The following is a 23,487-nucleotide window of genomic DNA, read 5'->3' on the forward strand; positions in this document are numbered from 1 at the left end:
CAATAGTTCTGAGAGATTTTCTTAATATTTTTTTCCGTAAGAACCATCCTTGGACTTCCACAAACATTTAAAAAAAAGAATTATCGAAATCGGTTCAGCCGTTCACACGTGATGCCGTGACAACGCGAAACGGGTTTCATTTTTATATATATAGAAGATAGAAGATACGTAGATTATAAGTTTACAATTTGTTTATGTGACTTTTTAAATAAAAGTGATTTTGTATTAAAAATAAGTCATGGGTGATACATTAATTTGCGTTATTTGCAACAAAAGTAGTGGCAAAATAACATTATTTTCTGACGAGACATTGAAAAAATGTGAATTAATTTTAAAACTGCGAAAGAAACATAACCTTAAGTACAATGACATCATTTTTCCACGTGAATACACAGAGGGTGGCTATCACAGGGAATGTTACAAATCATTCACAGGGCTAATGAAAAAATATTTTACCTCAGAACCAAAAAATTCTCAAAAGATTGTTGAAAGAGAGCAAGAAAAAGAAACATTTAAAGACGTTAATACATCAACAGACGATTCAATACCAGGTTCATCGCATTTGACTGAGTCAACTGTATCACACCTACCTTCAGCTTCTCAATCAACAGAACCTCAACCTTCCCAGGTAGCTGTGGAGATTAGTGAACTTGAAGAATTAAGTGAAAATTCGAATGCAACCACTGAAGTAAATAGTTCATTTCAAAGTAATACCAGTGTTGACATGAGTCAAAATATTTGCTTATTTTGCAATAAAAAAAAGAAACAAGTGAGATCAAAAATGTTTTCACTCCACGAAGGTGATAAAAATCAATTCCAGTCTCGTATAATGTCTAGCATCGAAAATCAAGAAGAGTATAATGAGTTGTTAAGTAAATTGGAAAATATTTCAGGTCCGAAAATATACTATCATACTGCCTGTAGGATTCAGTTTAATAATAAAATATCTTCGTCGGCGAAAATATCCGTTAAAAGTGATTGGCATCATCATCGAGAGTACCATCAAGAAGCTTTAAATGAAATTAGTAGCATCATACAAGAAGATATTATTAACAACGGACGCTGTCATTTATTGGTACATTTACATGAATTATATACTGATTCGTTGGAGAGAATTTTCGCTGAGAATTCCATTGAAATGGATACTTCTTTTACTGCACACCACCTTGAAGAAAAAATTGCCAAGAAGTTTTCCAAAGATATTAAGTTCTTTACAATCCGGAATAAAAAAATAATAGCACCCAATTATATGAAGACGATTGACGAAACAGTATTGGACAACTTAAAATCTGAAAATATGTTACAAAAAGCAGCATTAATCTTACGAAAAACTATTTTGACAATGGACAAGAAAAAATTACCATCTAAAAATCTTTCAGTACAGCATTTAGTTGCAGGTGAAGCTTCTATACCGCAAGAATTATATGACTTTTATTCTACTCTCATAGGTGGTTCTAGACAGAAACGAAAAAGTAGCTTAAAATGTGTTCGTCAAGTACGGTCTTACTGTCAAGATATTATTTATGGAATTCATAATGGTCAAGTCAAGACGTCTAAGCATATTATGCTGGGTATGACTCTGAAGAGTTTAACGAGTAGCAGAAAAATTATAGATATAGTCAACAGATATGGTCATTGTATCAGCTATCAAAGTGTCGAAGAACTTGAAACAGAAACCACCTATGCTTCCATCGAAAAGTCAAGTTTATGTCCTGAAAAAATTAAAAAAACACCTGAACTTTGTACTGGACTGGCCTATGATAATTTTGACCGATTCGTTGAAACTACTAGTGGAAAGGACACTTTACATGATACCGTCGGAATCATTTATCAGAACATCGAATTAAATACATCTGAAGAATCTGAAATATCTGAGGTACCGGTTCCCACTAATAGAGACGCTTCACCACAGAAGAAGAAGAGGAGAAGAAGAACTTTAGAGGTAATAGCTTCAGAAGAAATTCCTTATCCAAAAAAACCAAAAATGACAAGCAATTTACAATTAACGGCCGATGAAATTGAAAATATACTCCCCAATAATTTACAATTGTATACAGAAATTGATACCATCTGGATGATTAGTCATGCATTAGAATTATGTGACATTCCAATGTGGGTTGGTTTTAACAGTAGGATTCATGATATTGACACTCTGCAACAACAAATATCTTATTTGACTCCGATAAATGCCTCACCAACAAGTAATTCCGTAGTTTTAGAAACTATGCAACAAAGTAAGAAAATTGCTGAAGAGTTAAATCAATCATCCATTCAAGTAACATATGACTTGGCTATCGCCAAAGTCGCTCTCCAAATACAAGCAACAGAAAAGCCTACATATGATAATTTATTTATACATTTAGGACCATTTCACATCATGATGGCATATTTCAAGGCAGTTGGTAAGGTGATTAGTGACTGTGGACTAACAAATGTCATGGTGGAAAGTGGCTTATTGGCGAATGGTTCAGTAAATGGATTTCTTGACGGCAAGCATTTCAATCGGTGCAAAAGACTGCACCCTTTGGTGGCATTAGGATTAGAAATATTACATTTTAAATATTTTCTTGAAATGAGTAACACGTCAGTAACAGATGATATGATTGAAGAACTTCACAGACTACAAAACTGTAAAATATCATCATTCAACATTGAACATGAAGAGCTTAATGAATTGATCAACAATTACCGTATTTATAAACAACGAAGTCTCAATGGTGAGTATGGAAAGACTCAACAATTTTACGTAATTTATATTAATCTGATTAATCATTACCTACAACTATCACGAAGCATACGTGTTGGAGACTTCGAACTTTTCAAGTTAGTTTTACCTAAAATGACAAATTTATTTTTTATCTGTAATCAGCAGAATTATGCTCGATGGACAGTGAAATATACTGATAACTTGATGAAAGTAGCAGAAACCCATCCTGATTTATTTGAAGGATTTCAACGGGGTTACTTCGGTATTAAAAGGACAACTAAGCAATTTTCAAGACAACCAATTGATCTAGTTTTAGAGCAGACAATCAATGCAGATGCTGCACGAAGACTTACAGGTGTTATACACTTTACGAATTCAATTTCAGCCCGTCAACGATGGGCTCGAAACCATGATATAAGATCTACAGTAATTAGTTACGTTTACCAAGAATTGGGATTAAAAACTCACCAAGATGTTTCTTCGGATTTGAATCAGCACAATATTGAGAAAAATATTAAACAATTAAAGAAATTTATTGAAACATTTGAACAGTTTATTAATCCATTCAGCTCGGAAGTACCAAAAGATCATTTAATGAACATTTCATCCGGTAAGGCTGCTTCGGAATTGGTAGAGTCGTTTCTTCTCAATATTGAAAAGAATGGTGATTGTCTTAGGAATACGTTTATTTCTGAATGCCATACGGACATTAGTCGATTTGAAAAATCTATTAAAAAAACAGCTCTTAATAATTTTTCAAAAGATTTGGAAAAAAAGAAGAAAATTCAAATCGGTGGTGCAATTGAAGAGGTAAAAATTCAACGAGATGTGTTTGGCCGTATGCTGGGGATCTCGATGGATTACAATGTAGATATCTCGAAAATTTTGTCATACCCAATTACCGATGTGCCTTTATCTATGTGCCATTTAAATGGTACTATTTGTAAGACGGATAAATCTGCCTTAATGAAGTGTTTGGAAAAGGAGGTCCAGCATCAGCCACCAACTACTATAGATGTCGTAATAATTGATGGGTTTTTTTTATTACACACAATGAAAAATGTTCCAAATAAGTTTGGAGCCATTTCTAAGAAAATGTTACAAATGGTCACTAAATTCGAAGCGCCAAGAATTGACGTTATTTTTGATCAATACCTAACTCCATCGATCAAAGATTACGAACATTCTCAACGTTTAGAATCAGCACAATTGAGCTATACCATAACTGGACCTGATCAAACACGTCCGAGTGATTTTACAAAAGAATTGAAAAATTCAAATTTTAAACAAGCTCTGGTAGATTTTTTCATTTTGCATTGGGCCAGTGATGAAATAATACCTTTCATCGGAAACAAAACTATTTACATCAATTCTAAACAGTGCCATTCTTTTGTTGTTAATGCTTCTAACAATATAGTAACAAGGGTTGTAGAAGAGTTATCATGTCCAGAACATGAAGAGGCTGATACCAAAATAGTCTACCATGCGTGCAGTATTTCAAATCGGGTGAATATTGTGATCAGAAGTGTCGACACTGACATTGCAGCTATTATGCTTGGTCATATGCACCATATACAAAATGATTCACTTATTTGGATGCTGATAGGCACTGGAAACAACTTGAGATACGTAGACCTCACGAAGATATATGTCAAATTAGGAAAATCTTTTTGTAAGAGCTTGCCAGGATTCCATGCTATAACAGGGTGTGATTATAATCCCGCATTTTTCCGAAAAGGAAAGTTAAAGCCTTTTAAAATATTAAAAAGAACGGAAGAATATCAAAAAGCTTTCATTAAATTAGGTAAAAACGAATTATTTGAAAATGATAATGAACGACAACGAATTTTTGATGTTGTTCAACAGTTTATATGTGAGATATTTAATGTCGGTTCGATAACTGATTTTGATGCAGCACGACTTCAACTATTCATTAATACGTATCAGGTCTCAGATATTAATGAAGCATTTAGTCGTAAAAAACTACGAAGTTTTGATGCAAGTAGTCTGCCACCGTGTAAATCCGAACTGCTACAACAATTTCTGCGAGCCAACTATGTGTCTAGCATTTGGAATAATGCAAATCAACAAATTCCAACAATTTATCAACCCGAGAATAATGGATGGGTACTCGAAAATAATCAGTACCATTTTAAATGGTTTGAAGGTGATCAGTTACCAAACTTCGTTAGAGATTCACTGAAAACTGTCTCAGGTATAACTACTTCAATCCATTTTACATTTTTTTTAATACTTTTAATCCCAATTACTTTTTTACATTTTTACAGAAACTGACGCAGAAGAAGAAGACCAAGATATCGAATGGAGTAACAGTGACGAAGAAAATGATAACATTGATGATGATAATGAATAAATTAATATTGTCTTTTATACTCTATAATAATATGTAATGTCATCAATTTATTTTTTTATCCTCAGTAATAACTTGTAGCATCATTAACCTATTTTTAATTAAATTTTTGAAAAATATTTTATTTTTTGGCTTTTTTTTTTAAACCTGTTTTTGATAAAATAAATTAAAATTTTTAACAATTTAAGGTAATTGTAGCATCGAATGTCTTTCCTTAAGATGTTTTTAAAATTTACATAAATCTGCGCCAAAAAGTTTATTTGCATGAGTCATTCATAATTCATAATTAATATTATTCTTATCATTTATAACGAATATTTAATTAATAATAATTGAAGATAGCACATATTATTGTTTTAGTTGATGTAAGCATGTATTAAATACTAAACAATACAAACGCATCTCACTCGCACTCACTCATATACATACTGCCTCGCGCTCGCTCCTACAGCTACCCTACATGCTTGTCTGGCAAGGGGTTGGAACTATAAAAAATGTCTGGCTAATGAGGAAACATCATCTACTTATTACCCAAGTATTATTTATAAAAATCAGCTTTTATACCATAACGTAAGTTAAACTATAATTTCATGAACATTAAGGGTGTCTGGCAAGGGGTTGCCACGATGTTAAGTGTCTGGCAATGAATAACGTGATTTTTAATAATATTCTGAAGATAATATCAAAAAATCGCACTTTATTATTTGACGAATTTAGATCGGTATTTTACACACCTTTAGTACCGTTTACCTGCCTAAGCCACTATAACCCAAACTTCATAATGGTCCATCGTTCTTACCTGTGTTGGGAGTATGCGCTGACAAACTTTCAGCTTTTATAAAATAACGAAGGTCTGGGGTTCACGGGCTCTTAGACCAGTAGTGGCGGGCTTCGCTGCCGCCACACGTAGCGGTCACACACTCAAGCGCTGCAATGCTTCCGGGTGATTCTCCACTCCACGAAGCACCTTCACCAAGTAGACGACCAGTGCAAACTCCCGTCTCATATACAGTTGATTATTGCCAACCATGCCCAGAGGGCCTAGCCAACAGACCCGTAGCGATCGCAAACGCCAAGAGAAACGTTACTAATTGTATGGAGACGAACGCTAAGTCACGTGGTCAAATCAATAGAATAGAAAAGTCGTAGCCAACAATACTACTTATCAAATCGTTCGAAACGATAGAATAGAAACTTAAGAGTTTGACAGATCCGATCGCTAAATCCCATACAAATTACACAAAACGGTAGCCAACCTGCAATTTGACAAGCGCTTACGAAACGTTAGGAATTGTATGGAGATAACAAAATCCGAACGCTAAGTCACGTGGTTAAATCAAACGAATAGAAAAGTCGTAGCCAAGTATGCTACTTGTCAACGCGTTTTGAAGGATAGAATAGAAACTTAAGCGTTTGACAGTTCCGATCGTTACATCCTGTACAAAACGGTAGCCAAATTACAATTTTGACAAGCGTTTACGAAACGGAATCGTAGCGTTCGATAGAAAACTAAACGATCGCCGAGACCCTAACGTTTACGACAGAAAATGGCGTCATTATACAATCAGCTGTTCGGCTGTTTTTTAGTGACCTGTTTTGTTTTGTAATATTCAGTTTTAATTGAACTATGCATTTATTTTATACGTTGTGGGGCGCTCAAAATGAAGAAAGGTGACTTAGACGGTGGTCAAGAGACCTTAATCGTCAGTGCATGCGAACGATTCAAGATATACTAGTATGCCAGACTGTATTTGTCAAACATTTTAGATTGAATAAGATTATGATTACAGAAGACCCTTTGGCTGAACTTTGGATTTAAAACATTACACGATACGTTACGACATTAACTTTGGAGATTCCGGATTTACTAAAAGAGGCGAGGTGTCTTTGTAGGTGTTGTGCTCTTAGCTACAGGATTCAAACATTACACTAGGTTTAATTAAACTTAATTAAATATAAGCATAATGTGTGTGATTGGGTGCCATAGTTTATTGATATTATAAAACCTAATGTTGAAGAACATCATATAATAGGAAAGGATATCAATAATAAAATATTGTAATGGCAGATGCAACTAATCTTTATTTAAACTGTATACATTAAATTTTAATTATTCATAGTAATTAGTTCTTATTTATAATTATCAGATTTGTGATAGTAACCATACAATAATCAATATAAATGAGAGGTTTGGTGAACCCATGCAGAACTCACATACGGTCATTTAGTAAAGTTGGGCCGTACTTATATGATGATATACTCATAACCACATCATTCTTTCATTATTATCTCTACACACTTCTACCAATAAACAAGTGTGGTTATTAGGCATGTTTTACAATAGGAAACAAAAAGATCACCATATACACTATAAATATGCATAAAATATATTGTTTCTTTTTAGTAAACACAATTTACTTCTTTTGATTCTGGCTGTCCGCTACGTCCCCGGCTTATGCCCTGTATCCTCGTGCCCATGCTGGGCAAGATTTAAGGGAAGAAAATTATACCCAAAGGCATGTGCAAGCCAGGAACTGTATTTAGTGTACCCACATGTAACAAGTAACACAACCAAGGCTTGTTGTGTGGTACACAATGTAGCACTGAAAGCTGGACTAGCTATCCATTTACCACTAGACCTTGCAGTGCATGATGATGACAATAACACTTTACCATCAGACCCTGCATCTACTTCTACTGTTGGCAACCAAACTGAATTACTGCAAGGAGGGGAGTCATGCTCAAATGATTGTTAAAAAGTATATAAGACTTCTTCAAGTGTACATTTGTATTTATGAAATATTTATTTTAAATTTTGGACATTAAAAAAAACTTGTTACCTAATCTAATTAAATAATTAAAATAATCTAAATAACAAAAACTGTATTTTATTGGTGTTACCTTTCTTTATCTTTTTAACAACTCATAACTTATATTTTCGACAAGTCTTATTGGGTAGCGATCTGGTAAACAAAAAAGATTTTTGTAATACAAGTAATGTATTATTTAAACAATAAAAAAGCATTGCTTAATGATAACACCCATATAAAGATACATCTTTATTTGTAAGATATGCTGATCTTCCTTTACTGGTGAATAAATATATGAGGCTATATCTAAAAGCTAAAAACTATAACAAAACAACAACAAATGAAAGTAAACATAAGAGACACACTAATAGATTTCCCATTTCAAAAATCAGTCATTGACTATAAAGAACTGAAATTGTTTAATTTAAAGAAAGTAATTAAAAAAAATACTTTGTATCAATGAAAGATTAATTATTATTTTGAAAATACTCTAATGAAACCTTATTCAATTACGAATCTGTCAATCTGACGTTCTTTTGACGTTCTTGAGAACGCTCACCATAGACAAAAGCGTATGTTTTTTCTACAGTTACTATAGAATAAGCGATTCTCTTCGTCGTGTAAAGATGGCTAGCTACTTATTCTATTCTACAGTTTCAAACGCTGTGGCGTAAACTTTTGTAGAAAGAAACTCTATACTAAACGTTGGTACTTTGTACTTAGCTAGTGTTAACAAAAGTAAATGGCGTCATTCTTCAATCAGCTGTGAGGATTCTGTTACCTTTTTTGCTTTATTTTGTATATTTTTTTATTATTTAGTTTCATTTTAATAATGCATTCCCTCAACATGTTGTGGTGCGCTCAAAACGAAGAAAGGTGGCTTAAAAAGCAGGAAAGAGATTTTAATCGTCAGTGCGTCGGCACGATCGAAGTTATGCCGGATAGTGAATTTGTGCAACACTTCAGGTTAAATAAATCTACGTTTTGGTCCCTTTGTCAAGAACTAAGAGTAAAAACTTCCTTGAGGGGTTCTCAGGAAATTTCTCTAATAGTTAAGGTAATTCATAAAAAATTTTTGCAACGAATAAACTTACAAACTTAGCCGGTATGAACCTAATTTATTCAAATATAACGGTTGTGTCTTTGTAGGTGTTGTGCGCTCTTAGGTTTTTGGCGACAGGCTCCTATCAAAGGATTGTTGGTGTTACCCAGCATGTTGCCCAACGAACAGTTAGCCGATGCATCAGACAAGTCGTCGATGCGTTAAACCACCCTGCTATCATGGCGAGATGGATAGTATTTCCGAAAACTCAGCAAGAAAGAGGTTTAATTAAACAAGAGTAAGTATGGAACAAAATGTTTTCACTCATTTAAGTGTTCCTATTCTTATGATAAGAATATATTTTTGTTCTTTCAGGTTTCAAAGAAGGTTTGGCTTGCCTGGAGTAATTGGGTGCATAGATTGCACTCACATTGCTATAGTGAAACCCAATCAGGAAGAACATCTCTTTTATAACAGGAAGGGATATCATTCCTTAAATGTTCAAATGGTAGAATATATAAACTTATAAACTTTTTTTAAACTGTATTGAATTGTAATAATTGAGTATTTGAATCTCTTTTTCTCTTTGAAAATTGGAACAATCATGTAGGTAGGTTAAGTTTTATGAAAAACATATTTTTTTTTCGCAATATTTGAAAAGTTGTATCAAAATAAAAAACAACTTTTGAATCCACTACCGAAGACGCGCTGACAACTCCCGAACAAATCCGAGCGAGTGTGACCGGTGACGTCACACTGTAATTGTCAAGCTACATCTAATTACTATAATATATCTCTATGTTACTATAGCATAATATATTTTAACATGTAGGTATAATTTTAAATTTTTGTATAGATATTATTGTTTCATCATGTTACTTTTACTGTCGCCTTTGATACTTACCGGTGTTACGGAACCGTAAGCGCACATAGCACGGAACCCTAACAATATTAATGCGCCGCCAGCAGAGTCGACTTTCGCAACCTTTTCTGTAACTTGGAAACTTCCAAATGCAAAATCAGCGGAACGTGGACGAATGACGCAAATACCGGTGTGGGAACGGAAATGAATTATTTCTATATATTATTATTATATCAAACTTCGATTAGTAATCACCATTTTAATTGTAATGTAATTTTAATTCTTTTAAAACTTCGAATACATAATTTCCTTTAAGTAAAATTATCTGGTTTACTTTCACTCCTCCGACTGTAGAAATCATTTCTGGCGCAGTCGGTAGGATACTCAAGAAGATTAGGTTCGGTTCGCGTGAAGATTTCCCCAAAAATCGGAACGAAGTCCCGCGCGACTGACCGATTTCGAGTATCGAGAATCTACGAGTTTCTACGGTCGAGGTGAATCCAGCCATTGATTCAGATAGACACCAGATAATGTGGCCATTCCTGATGCTTCATCTCCTGCTTCTAAATCCGGTGTTAATGCAAGAGATCCGACTTGAAAGTCTTAACGATGGACCTGGTATTCTACCCTTCAAGTTAGGATCAGCTAAAGTAATATCCCATTACCATTCCTTCATTCAATACATTGACCTTCACGATCTAAGCGATAGCATACAATCTATAGATAATCAATTACGTAATTTTAGCCCTGAATTACATACTAAAACTAGATCTCTATTTGAACCTCATGTCACTTACCTGGAAACTAAGCTTCATAACATATTACAGCAGTTAAAAACCTTTGAAAGCGATCGCGCGAAACGAGGTCTCGTAGACGGTTTTGGCTCCGTGATAAAAAGCATTACAGGAAACTTAGATTATACAGATGCACAGCGTTATAACCAAGCTATTAAACTACTTCAGGATAATGAAAATAAAATAGTAACCGAGCTTAATAGTCATATTACTTTGTCTAAAGATTGGTATAACATTATTCAAAAATTATTGATAGTATAGTCAAAAATCAAGGTCAGTTAGAAACTCTATTTAGGAAAATTAGCGATAGCATAGCTTCTAGAGATGATGATTTAATCAAGTATGCTCATTTAGGTCAGATACTTTTAATACTAGGTGATAACGTAGATTCTGTTTCTCACGAGTTATATAAATTAGAAAACGTAATGAGTTTCATTAGAACTTCCACTGTACATCATGGTATCTTAAATTTGGATTCCGTACATGTCATGATTGATAATGTTACGAACCTTTATGGCAGGGAAAGGGTGATAGATTTAGAAAGTAGAGAATATTTTAATATAATTAGGATAGGATCTTATTATGTAGGAAATCGCATAGTTATAGTTTATAAATTCCCCATTATTCTCCCTTTTACATATGATATGTATAAATTATCTATTGTCCCAAATCGTAATAATGAAGTTCTTATTCCACCCCATCCATTCCTTGTCCTTAATAAGAAAGATTTCAAGTACATAGAGGCAGAATGCCCGAAGTCAAGTAACTGGTATATCTGCGAGAACAAGCATAATCTTCAAGGACAGCTCCCTCCAGACTGTATCCAGGAGCTGATCACTACCCAGAAGAAGAGCTCAACGTGCACCTCTGTCACTGTTGCCCTGACGACATCAGCCTACGAGAAACTCGATGACAAGCACTACAGCGTTAGCTTTCCCATACCAACGAAAGCACACATATCCTGCAGTCAAGATTCGTACAGAATATTACAAGGCAGTTACCTGGTCATACTGCCCCACACCTGCTACCTGGAGACGTCACAATTTACAATAACGAACATCAACGATCGGCTGAAAGGTCAAGTCTTGAAACTGATGGACATTCCCAAAGATGACACCACTATCACGTCTACAGTCCCGAAGGCGAACCTGAACTCGATCAACTTGGATCAACTTCACGAGATCAACACCAAGATATCTTTACAATCACCCCTACATTTGGAAGAAGAAACTGACTACACTTTGTACCACACGACTATTCCTCTATACGCAATAATATTAAGTGCAGGCGCACTCATCATTGGTTTGATATATCGACACTACCGAATGAAACGAGCGAGCAGAATCCCAGAAACTTCAGATGAGAACAACTTGGGGAGACAAGCAATATACTCAGTTCCTGAAACTACCAAAAGGATTGGGACCAATCAACTTCCAGCTCAATTCACGACAAATGTCTTTCATACTCGCTGTTCTACGGGGGGAGGTGTTACGGAACCGTAAGCGCACATAGCACGGAACCCTAACAATATTAATGCGCCGCCAGCAGAGTCGACTTTCGCAACCTTTTCTGTAACTTGGAAACTTCCAAATGCAAAATCAGCGGAACGTGGACGAATGACGCAAATACCGATGTGGGAACGGAAATGAATTATTTCTATATATTATTATTATATCAAACTTCGATTAGTAATCACCATTTTAATTGTAATGTAATTTTAATTCTTTTAAAACTTCGAATACATAATTTCCTTTAAGTAAAATTATCTGGTTTACTTTCACTCCTCCGACTGTAGAAATCATTTCTCCGGTAAAGATAGTTTTAAGTTAGTGAAGTAAATAAATAAAAAAATAAAATAAACATTAAGACGTCACAAGTATGGTGGCCACTCGTGGTGCGTTCGCAGTCACCTGATGTATCATATAATTTTATAAATTTTTAATCGCTCGTAATTCAGTAAAAAACATTCTTTACGTTTTTTCACGTTACACAATTATTAATAAAATTAATTCAGTTTAAAAAATGTGTATTTTTTTTCCACAACCCCAATTATTATAGTAATTATTCGTTTTTCGTGTTCTTCAGATATGTGATAGTAATCTCACAATAACTAATGTGAATGTAAAATTTGGTGGATCCACGCATGACTCACATATATGGTCATCCAGTATTGTTGAGTCATATATGCGTGAACTTCATGAAAATAATGAACAAGCATGGTTATTAGGTATGTTTTACAAAAGTATATAATAATATAATAATAATAAAAATGTTTATTTTCTCATCATCACACAATGTTACAATACTTATTTTTGTACTAAAATGGAGACTGGTGTCTGAGATAGGTAAGACCTGTGTTACAGATCACCAGGCTACCCTCCGAGGAGACAATATCGTTTATATCAGTATGTATTATATTACATCTTATTTATAACAAAATGTGAAGTAGCTTAATTTATAACTTATAGTATTATGAGATCAAAATTTTAAAAATACAATAAAGTTATATTTTAAAACAATAGTAGAATTATAATAAAATATAAATCTAAAAGTAATTTACATTGGACTAAGTTACAATAGGTTTGTGTTGTTGTGATTGTCTGTGTGTGTATCACCGTTAACTATACATTTTATCCTTTTTAGTCAACACAATGTATTTCTCAGGTGATTCTGGCTATCCTCTACGTCCATGGCTAATGACTCCTATCCTCAATGCGGCCCAAGGTTCAAGAGAAGAAAATTATACCCAAAGACATGTGCAAGCCAGAAACTGTATAGAGCGGTGTTTCGGATTATTGAAAGCCCGCTGGCGATGCCTTCTTAAGGACAGGGTTTTACATTATGACCCATTTGTGGCAAGCAAAATAACCATGGCTTGTTGTGTATTACACAATTTAATCTTAAAGGCTGGAATTCCTCAAGACCTCTCTGCAGTACATGATGATGGGGATCATTTTTCGCCACTAGATCCAGCATCTACTGCTTCTGTAGGCAGCCAAAGCCATAATGAGTTACTGCAAGGGAGAGCTGTACTCAATTGTTTGTTAAGCAGGATTTGATAATTTTTGACAATTTTTCTCATTATTTTTAGTAAATTATATAAATAACAAAACCTGTATTTTATTGCTGTCTTCTTTATTTATTTTTTACAACTTACAGCTGTGTGAGACATATTAGGCAGTAGTACGGTAAAGATAAAGAAAAAAAAAATTGTACAAGTAATGTAATATTTAGGCTATAAACTATTAAAAAACAACAAATTATACATATCAAAAATATAAAACTTAAAATCTCCAGTCTGGTTTCTCATTTAAAAAAACACTTATTACTACACTTATATTATGACTAGCTGTTACCCGCGACTTCGTCCGCGTGATTAGGAAATAAGATATTTTCTCGTAATAAAGCGTAGCCTATGTGTTAATCCAGGGTGTCAGCTAACTCTATACCAAAATTCATTCAAATCCATTCAGTAGTTTTTACGTGAAAGAGTAAGAAACATCCATACATCCATACTTACAAAGTTTCGTCTTTATAATAGTAGTAGGATAGAACTGAGATTGATGATGGATGATGATGAAATAGTATAAGAGATAGAATATTTCCTAGATGGCGGGCGTGGAACAAGGGTGGCAGCCCTACAAAATTGGTTTTAGCATTAAACTGACACCACTACACATAAAAATATATTTAAAAATATAATATTTCAATGGACTAAATGCCACTATTAAACATCAGAAATAATTTCAGTAGAAGGTAGTGACGACGACCTAGTAAGAAGTGGCAGTACATTGGTTAAATGGTCCACACTACTCGACAACCTGCTTAAAATATTGATCATGCTTTCCTGTATATCCAACCTCCTTGATTCCAACCGCAGCCTTTCCATCTCCCTGTGGTGATGCTTCTCCTCACGGGACTCTTCCAGTTGTAGCCGACGTTGTTCAATAGCCACAAACTCGCTTGTGGCTCGTTCGAACGGCGTTTGAATCCGGCGAGTGCGCGCCCGAAATACTCCACGGCGATGAGGAGTGGATGTTGCGAGAGATGATGCGGGAGAATGGCCGGCTGGACGTCTTCGACGCCGCGGGGCTCCACGGGACGCAGTCACAGGAGGCGAAGTCGTAGGCGGTATAGAAGGCGCTGGTTCAGGCCCGGGCTCCACTACCATTGGGGTACTTGGTGTTGGACCAAAGATAAATTCAAATGAGGGCTGAGGTAGCGACAAAGGGGCTACAGATGGAGATGAATCTGTAATTCATTATTTTTTTTATAATAAAGGTATTTAGGTATTTACCCTATCTTATATAAATATCTGATCAAAATAACCTGCACCTTGAGTGGACATATTATTTTGCACTGCTTCTCCAGTTGCTGGCATTAGAGTGTCAGTAGATGGTGGGGCCTAGAAAATATATAAAAATAATGAAAAGGATATAAGCAGTAGTACAGTCAGCAACAGATGTTCATGAATATAATTTGTTTCCATTAGTTCCTAATCATTAGAATAATAATAAATTTATTTGTCAGAATATTGTTAAAATTGGTTTTACATATATTGCTAAAACGTCCAAATATTCTGTCGTATCCGGCATGTTAATAGTTTCATATAACATAAATTAAGTTAAGGCATGCACCATTGAATATAATATACGCAGAAACAATGTCAAATCTATTTTAATTATATGACAGTTATAAAAAAAAAATTCAATCATAAATTCAATAAAATATTGCAACCATAAAATTAAATCACATCAAATTATTATTTACCATAAATTAATAATCAAAGTGAACTACAAAAATAACTTGTTATAACAGAACTACAGAAGTCAGTGAAAAGAGTTAAATCATTAACTGTTAAACATTAATATCATTGCTGAACATATTATAATCTTAATTATTAAATGTTGTGAATTGTAGAACAGTAAAAAACAAAAATAAAATATTATTTTATTAATAATAATATTATACATACATACATATTGAAAATAAATAATTAATATTTTAAAATAAGTACCTAATATAATATTCATGATTTCTGAACGATTTATTTTTAAGTGATTAGTGGAAAAATAAATAATTGATGGTAGAAGAAAAATAATGTTTCACAATCATTTATTATTTGTTTTATTTGTCATTTTATATAACTGATGATGAACATCACAAAGGTTTTGCATTATTTTGTTAACATGTTGTATAATTTAAGAAAAGTTATTTTTTTATCAAAAAGATATTTCAACCATGAGTTAGTTTAGTAGTAGCTAGGTTATAACTTGTAGTTCAAGTTGATATTAATTGTATGTGACAAGTAATTGTATGTGACAAAATAAAAAAAAAACCAAAATCAAAGTATACATATACTTCCCACAAAACTTTTTTGACTAATTTTCATAAGTTTATATGATTAACACACTCAACATTCAAAGTACATTTTTACTCAGTAACTTTAACAGTTATTAATGTTAAGGAATTATTGAAATAGCTATATTCGGCGACTTTTGTAAATGTCTCATGTCACACTTATTTTGTACTGTAGTCTTGACAGCTACTTATGGCAGATTTTGGTGTATTGTTAATTTGAATAATTTTGTTCAAGGACTTTTGTTGCAAATTACATTTAAAAATTAAGTTTTGAAATAAGCAAAGACCAAAGACTGAACTTACGTCAAATCCTCTCTCATCTATTCCTGGTTGACCAACAACAGCAGTTAACCCCATTATCCCTAGCACCCTATCCTCTAAAGGGGTGAGGGTAAGCCGGCTGCTGGGACCACCACCAGTACCAGAAGCCTCGCGTCTCATAGTCAACGCCTTTTTCTTAGTTTTGGTTTTCCAGTCCGCCCATACCTGCGTTGTATTTTTTAGTGAATTTTACTATTGTGTTTATTATATTCGATTTGAGTAAACTGGTTGTGTCTTACTTTTTTCCATTTGTCCAATGGCTTAACTACTCCTCCACCCATGGAGTTTAACGACTGAACAAGTTCATGCCACAAGCGGTCTGCCTTTATTCGGCCTTGAGGACCCTGTTGGGGCCATGATATGTCACCGTGGCTAGAATGGTTATTAAGAAATTAAGAGAAATAAGGGATCTTTTGATAGGTAAAAGGTCAAATTAAAGCAACAAATGAATATATATAACTACCTACATTTTTATAAAAAAAAAACGTACCTTTCCATAAATTCCAGGATCGCTGAAAACTGTTCAGGGCTTGCTCGAGCTCTGGACTCCATGTTACTGTTACGATAATAAACTAAAAGGAAAAACTCAAATAAAAATAATGTCTGTTCATAAAATACCCACGTATTACTATACTTTTTAAACCAATCGTGTCCTATAAGCATATTTTTCGTAAACATATTCTTCACTTTCATATTATAATAGTAAAATGAACTTGTAGCATACTTTTTTACCGAGTATAAAACTCAAACTGCAATATTCTTATACTTACATTCAAATAAGTTTCACCCGCTAAAAATTTTATTACGAACTAACGTCACGAACCTGCCTGACGTTCATTTGACGTTTTTGAAAACGCTGACCATAGACAAAAAAATAAGTTTTTTCTACATTGATTATAGAATGAGCGATCGTCTTCGCCAATGTAATTTGGCTAGCTACTTATTCTATTCTATCGTTTCAAACGCCGTGGCGTTAACGTTTGTAGAAATCTATTCTATACGAAAGGCATGTATGTTGGCTAGGCCCCCAGAACAAACAGAGTGAGATCCATGAGTAGGTAGAACGGATACACCCCATACAGTTTCTTGTACAGATGGTGCGTGAACTTATTCTGAGCGCGCTTGAATATTACCGCTGTATTTTATAACTTATAATTTATTCTTTTATAATTTATTCTATAACTGAGACATCGGAAAAACAAACAACAAAAAACTTGCGATTTTAAAATATATTATGTTAATGTCAAACTGACTGACAACTTTTCGATTGACTGACGTTCCGTTGCTCATCAATAAACGTTTATAGTCGTTTATGCTTTTTATAATCTTCAGGTAGAATTGCAGTATGACTTCCCAATCTTTTATTTTTGTATTTTGTGCAATTTCTAGTGATTATACATAAAATAGATAAGCTTTAAGAAAAAAGCCACCATTTTACTCATTAATAATCGCTGAAGTACTTTTTCTGCACATGCGTAAAACAAAACGTTTAGCAGGGCGATCTATCCGTTTTTTTTCGATGGATTTCGAGACGAGATCGATTAATGAAATGCAGATTCAAGCTCAATCGAGGGATTGAGTAAAATCTGGATTGATCGGAATCTTAGATTCGGGATCGAATATAGAAAGCGGCCGATAGGCTTACAATCATCCATTCCAAAACGTTTTAATACACTCTCTAAGTACTTTCTTTGGCTCAGTTCAGTTACTCCTGTGTCTAAATTTTGTTTAATATTTATGCCTAAGTAATCAGTTACAAATCCTAAGTCTTTCATTTTAAACTCTTTATTTAATACAATTTTCACCTGCTCTACTAAACCGTCATTTGATCCAAAGATGAGAACATCATCGACATATAATAGTAAATAAATTTGGTCTTTTTCAGTACACTTTGTATAGAGACAAGAGTCACATTTTGATCTTACAAAACCTTCATTAAGCATAACGGTATTAAATTTAACATTCCAACATTTTGGAGAATTTTTGAGACCATACAGAGATTTATTCAATTTCACAACATTATTTTTACCTGAGTATGCTCCTTCTGGTAAGCTTATGTAAACATTTTCATTAATATTACCATATAAAAATGCTCCAGTCACATCCATTTGACTTATTGGCAATTTAAGCCCAGTTGCAATTATTATAAAAAGCCTAACCGTTGACAGTTTTACAACAGGAGCATAACAGTCATTTAAGTCCAGAATATCGTCTTGTTCAAACCCTCTTGCCACTAACCTTGCCTTATATTGCGGTAAATTTTGACTATCCCTTTTAATTTTAAATACCCATTTACTACTTACAACCTTTTGATTTTCTGGTACTTCACATATTTCCCAAGTGTTATTTTCTTCTAGTGTTTGCATTTCTTTATCAATTGCCTCCATCCATTTGCTGCTATCACTCCTCTTCATGGCCTCTGCATATGTAACCGGTTCATTCTGCTGGGTATGCACATTTTGACATTGATAGTAAACAGGTGGTTTTCTTACCCGCTTGCTAGGTTCTCTTTCACGTACCTCAACAACTGATTCTAAAGAGCTGTCACTGTCTTCACCAGGATTATATTCGGTTCCAGACTCTTCTGACATACTTGCTGGCTCCATAGTTTCATCAAGATCAGCTGATGTAGTTACTATAGGTTTTTTATGCAACTCACTAGCTCCGTTTTCATTTTCTTGTGTGTAATTCAACTCTACTTCTACTTTTTCTTCATTTTGTAAGAAGACTATATCTCGCTTAATTTCTACATTATTCTTCTGTGGGAAGTAGATTCTAAATCCTTTCCACAGTTTCTCCATATCCGACCAATACTCCTTTTTCGCCTTTGCTATCCCATTTCTGTCTTTTCTCTTTCGGAATATGGGAATACACTGGAGTTCCAAATGGTTTTAATTGATGAATATCAAAACCTTTTCCAGACCACACCTCATAGGGTGATTTTTCACTGTCTTTACTTCTTCCGGTCCTGTTCAAAACAAATGCAGCAGTATTCACTGCCTCACCCCACAGTGATTTCGGCAAATCTTTGCATGCATTCAACATAGTACGAGCAGCTTCAACTAGTGTCCGATTCTCACGCTCTACCTTTCCATTCTGTTCAGGGGTGTAGGGTACACTTGTTTGATGTATTATACCGTGTTTAGTAAATAACTCTTTGACCTCCTTATTGATAAACTCCAGCCCATTGTCAGATCTGAATATTTTTAGTTTATTTCCAGTTACATTCTCTGCTTTGTTAACAAAATCTTCGATGCAGTTCTTTATCTCGAACTTATTCTTGACAAAATACACAGTTCTATAGTTTGAGAAATCATCCTTTAAAATTACGAAGTATTTTGACCCGCCGCGCCGACTGACGTAACCTCCATAGGACCGCAGGTATCTGCATGGATTAATTCGCACGTTTTCGTAGTGACACTTTCACTATTTCCAAAAGGCAATCTATGCATTTTTCCTTCTAAACAACTCTCACACTTTATAACCGAAGATTGTTCTACGTCAATGTTATTTTTCAACAGTATTTTTCTTACATACTCGAAATTTTGATGTGCTAATCTTTCGTGCCACTCTTGTAGTGTTGTTTTAACATTCTCAGCCACATAAGCCGCTTTATAGTTATAGCGTAATTCCAAGTAGTATGAGTTTCCAACTCGATTCGCAATTGCACAAATTTTATTGTTTTTATAGAATTTACACGATTGTTCATCTGTCAACATGACATAACCTTTGTCAGATGCACAGTTCACAGAGAATAGGTTTATTTTTAATTCCGGGACAAACAACACTTTATCTATGGTTGTATGAACCCATTTACTCCCGTCATTTACCTCCACCGCCATCTGTCCATAACCGAGAACACTAATCGCTGCACCATTACCAACAATTACTGACTCCTGTTTGGTGCTGGTAAATGATTTATTTATTTATTTTATTTATTCTTCTTAAACCAGCACTGCGACTTGCTGTGTCCAAGTTTTCCACAAAAAAAGCACTTGTTGTTCTGTCCTTCACTTCTAACAAAATTGTTATTACTTCTACACTCACTAATAAAATGTCCCATCTTGTTACACTTGAAACACTTTAGATTCTTTTTATCCTTAACCAGGAAAGCCGTTGAGCCTGAAGATGAGGGTTGTTCATTTTTCTCCTTCACCCTTTCTTCTTCTACTAGTAATCTTGCAATTAAATTATCCATTGTTTGTCTATCGTCTGGGGCTGACTCCCAAGCTGATACAAAATGTTTATACTTCTCCGGTAACGACATTAACACTTTAGTTATAACAAATTTGTCAGACACTTCTTCTCCGAGCTGTTTTAGTTGATTTTGTAGTTGTTGGATCTTTGATAAGAATATAGACATTTCAGTGCCCGGTTCAAATTTGTACTGGAAAAAGCGCTGTTGAATCATATGGATATTTGTTTCTGTTTTCTGCTCATAAACACTCTGCAGCTTCCTCCACATTTCAGCTGCAGTTGAACATGAAATAACGTTTAACATTACATTTTCAGTCATTCTTGTAACCAACATTGTCTGTGCCTTCGCGTCTTTATTCTCCCAAGAAATTTGTTCAGCGGGATCTTCGGGTTTTAACGCTCTGCCTTCTACGACCTCAAGCCAACCTTGGCCACGTAGTAAAACTTTAGTCTGAAACTTCCAGATGTTCCAGTTGCTAGCTCCTTCCAGCTTCATCAAGCTGTTGTTATTTAGATTTACTTCCATTTCGCTGGCCTTCCTTGTTTTTTTACTTCACACAAGTATCTTTCCACTCCGATCGCCGCGCAAAAAATATAACCTCACTTTTGGTTTTGCCGCCAACGATTCGCGAGTATTATTTTTACAGTAAATTTAACTTCCTACTTTATTTATTTTTACGAGTTATGTGCCTGGGCCCATAACCTGTTGTGATAAATAAATAAAGCAGTTTTATATTTGCAACGAAATGTGATTTATTTAACTAAACGTCAACCTTTTTACTTCAGTCTCAGAATACTAGAGCTAGTGTTACCAACTGCAAAAAATACATTTCTATGCATAAAGGTGGAATTACATTGTATTATTTTATCAATGGCGCAAATAAAAAAATCCGCTCAAAAAATTAAACCAGAACACAAATTATGTGTTGTTCTTTTCGATGAAATGTCACTGAAACCCAATGTGACATATAATGAAGGGAAAGACAGAGTTAGTGGGTTTGTCACAAATGGGCAAGATACACAGCCTGAATATGCGGATCATGCGCAGGTCTTTATGATAAGAGGACTTGTAAAAAATTACAAGCAACCTGTTGCCTACACATTTTCTCAGTCTGCAACAAAGGGACCAGAACTGGCAAAACAATTAAAGGCCGTCATTACGGAAATTCAACAAGCTGGCCTTATTGTGGTAGCAACAGTGTGCGACCAAGGTACAAACAATGTTAACTGCATTAAATACCTGTTGCAAGAGACTAGAGGTATTGTCTTAAGAAAATTGGAAGAACCTGAGGGAAATATTATTCTTGTAAACAATCAGGAGATCATTCCATTGTATGACCCACCTCACCTAATGAAGTGTATAAGAAATAATTTAATCACTAAAAATACAGTATGAAAAAGATAAGAAAGTTCAAACAGCAAAGTGGGAACACATAACTGCACTGCACCAAGAAAGCCCGGGCTACAAAGGCATAAGACTGGTGCCAAAATTGACGGACTCCCACTGCATTCCTTGCAAAATTCCAAGGATGAAGGTGAAATTTGCTACGCAGCTGTTCAGCCAAACTGTAGCAACAAATATGGGCTACCTAGCAGGTAAATGGTGGTTTGTAGCTAATGTCTAACATTGCATTGTTTCATATATACTAGTTTTATGTATAATATTATAAAGCTGAAGAATTTGTTTGTATGTTTGCTTGAACATGCTAATCTGAGGCCCATTTATCGAGGAAGACTAAATGCTACTGTTTATTCGGGTGCATGAAGTAGTTAACTCGTAGCTGGTATAATTAAAAAGTTTTCACATAAATAAGAACCACTCTCACCACGCTCCCAGTTCAGATTTATTAATATTTAGTGGTTTTTTGATGACCAGATGGTATAGTAACTAGTGTATCTGCTTGCCACTTAGGAGGTCGAATATAAGCATGTTTATTAGTTGTGTGAATGTGTGAGGAATATGATTATTAATTTATTCTTATTTTGCAGATAAAGGAATAATTTCCGAAGATGCTAAAAGTACCGCGGACATCATCTTGTTTTTTGACAAGCTTTTTGACTCCGTGAATGGAAGCTATGGCAAAAGGAAGAAGCATAGCAAACCTCTTCTGGGAACTGCGACGCCTAACTCAGTACACCGCAAAACCTGGACGGAATCCAAAATATTTTTAAAAAATATGAAAATTTTTAACAAAAAAACATTAAGTATTGAGTATGTTCCTACATTAAATAACTGGGTATGGACTCTAGAAGGCATAGAACTGCTTTTAAAAAAAGTTGCTGTCAAGTACGGAGTAACATCGGTTTGGTTGCGGCATCTTAATCAGGATCCAATTGAAAACTTTTTTGGATCAATAAGGAGCCAAGGATGCCGCAACGTAAACCCTACTCCAGATGGATTTGAAGCAGCATTTAGCAGCTTATTAATAAACAGCCTTTCTAGTGTCCATGCCCCTGGGGCAAATTGTGAGGTGGATAAATGTTATGCTTTGCATGAAGTTCTCATCACAAGCGAGGGCTGCAAAGAACAAATAAATTGCGAGCTCGATAAAGTTCCTGATATAGAATTTACACCCCTTGAAGACAAAAGTGACCCTCGAGTAGTCGGTGGGCTACAATATGTGAGCGGATATTTTGTTAAAATCGCTAAAAAGAAAGTCTTCAAGGGTTGTAGTGAATGTAAAAAAAACTTAATGTCCAATCAGGAACACGATTACTTAAAATATAGAGAATATGCAAATAAAAAATGGCTTTGCAGTCCCAGCGACTCTCTCTTAAATTGTATCTCGAATCTGCAGGATATAAATGACGCTATTCTCAAAACATATTTAGAAAAAAATATTTGAAAGACTTAATAAAAGCAGTCATATTTATGCACGTCCAATTTGATTTCCTGAAGTGCGAAACACACAAGAGTGTGATGATGATACGGATTTATATAAAATTAAAGCAAAAAAAATGTTCATGAAATGTTTTAAAAGAAAGAAAGAAATAATATTAAAGACTATCATTGTTTTATTTA

At 34.5% G+C, this 23,487-nt stretch overlaps 3 protein-coding genes across 5 annotated transcripts; 2 read left to right on the plus strand and 1 right to left on the minus strand.

The window, feature by feature from the left end:
- Window positions 1-439: 439 nt before the first annotated feature.
- Window positions 440-5,133, plus strand: LOC113500089. The gene is made up of 2 exons (XM_026880761.1): window positions 440-4,922; window positions 4,996-5,133. Exons 1-2 carry the CDS (start codon window positions 440-442, stop codon window positions 5,079-5,081), a joined length of 4,569 nt encoding a protein of 1,522 aa, XP_026736562.1. The 3' UTR covers window positions 5,082-5,133.
- A 2,829-nt stretch (window positions 5,134-7,962) lies between these two features.
- LOC113500094 lies at window positions 7,963-13,824 on the plus strand. 2 transcript variants are annotated; one of them, XM_026880768.1, is made up of 3 exons: window positions 7,963-9,228; window positions 9,306-12,813; window positions 13,251-13,824. In XM_026880768.1, the coding sequence occupies exon 2, from the start codon at window positions 11,012-11,014 to the stop codon at window positions 12,086-12,088; it is 1,077 nt and encodes a 358-aa protein (XP_026736569.1). In that variant the 5' UTR covers window positions 7,963-9,228; window positions 9,306-11,011; the 3' UTR covers window positions 12,089-12,813; window positions 13,251-13,824. The 2 variants fall into 2 exon arrangements, with proteins under 2 accessions (XP_026736569.1, XP_026736568.1); XM_026880767.1 differs by having other exon boundaries at window positions 7,963-12,813.
- A 272-nt stretch (window positions 13,825-14,096) lies between these two features.
- LOC113500092 lies at window positions 14,097-17,352 on the minus strand. Of its 2 annotated transcripts, XM_026880766.1 has the most exons (6): window positions 17,039-17,352; window positions 16,759-16,840; window positions 16,508-16,640; window positions 16,251-16,433; window positions 14,922-14,991; window positions 14,097-14,837 (listed from the first exon to the last, which is right to left on the minus strand). In XM_026880766.1, the coding sequence occupies exons 2-6, from the start codon at window positions 16,818-16,820 to the stop codon at window positions 14,314-14,316; spliced, it is 972 nt and encodes a 323-aa protein (XP_026736567.1). In that variant the 5' UTR covers window positions 16,821-16,840; window positions 17,039-17,352; the 3' UTR covers window positions 14,097-14,313. The 2 variants fall into 2 exon arrangements, with proteins under 2 accessions (XP_026736567.1, XP_026736566.1); XM_026880765.1 differs by having other exon boundaries at window positions 16,759-17,352.
- Window positions 17,353-23,487: the final 6,135 nt, after the last annotated feature.

Source organism: Trichoplusia ni, chromosome 13 (genome assembly GCF_003590095.1).
Source record: "Trichoplusia ni isolate ovarian cell line Hi5 chromosome 13, tn1, whole genome shotgun sequence".
Taxonomy (NCBI): domain Eukaryota; kingdom Metazoa; phylum Arthropoda; class Insecta; order Lepidoptera; family Noctuidae; genus Trichoplusia; species Trichoplusia ni.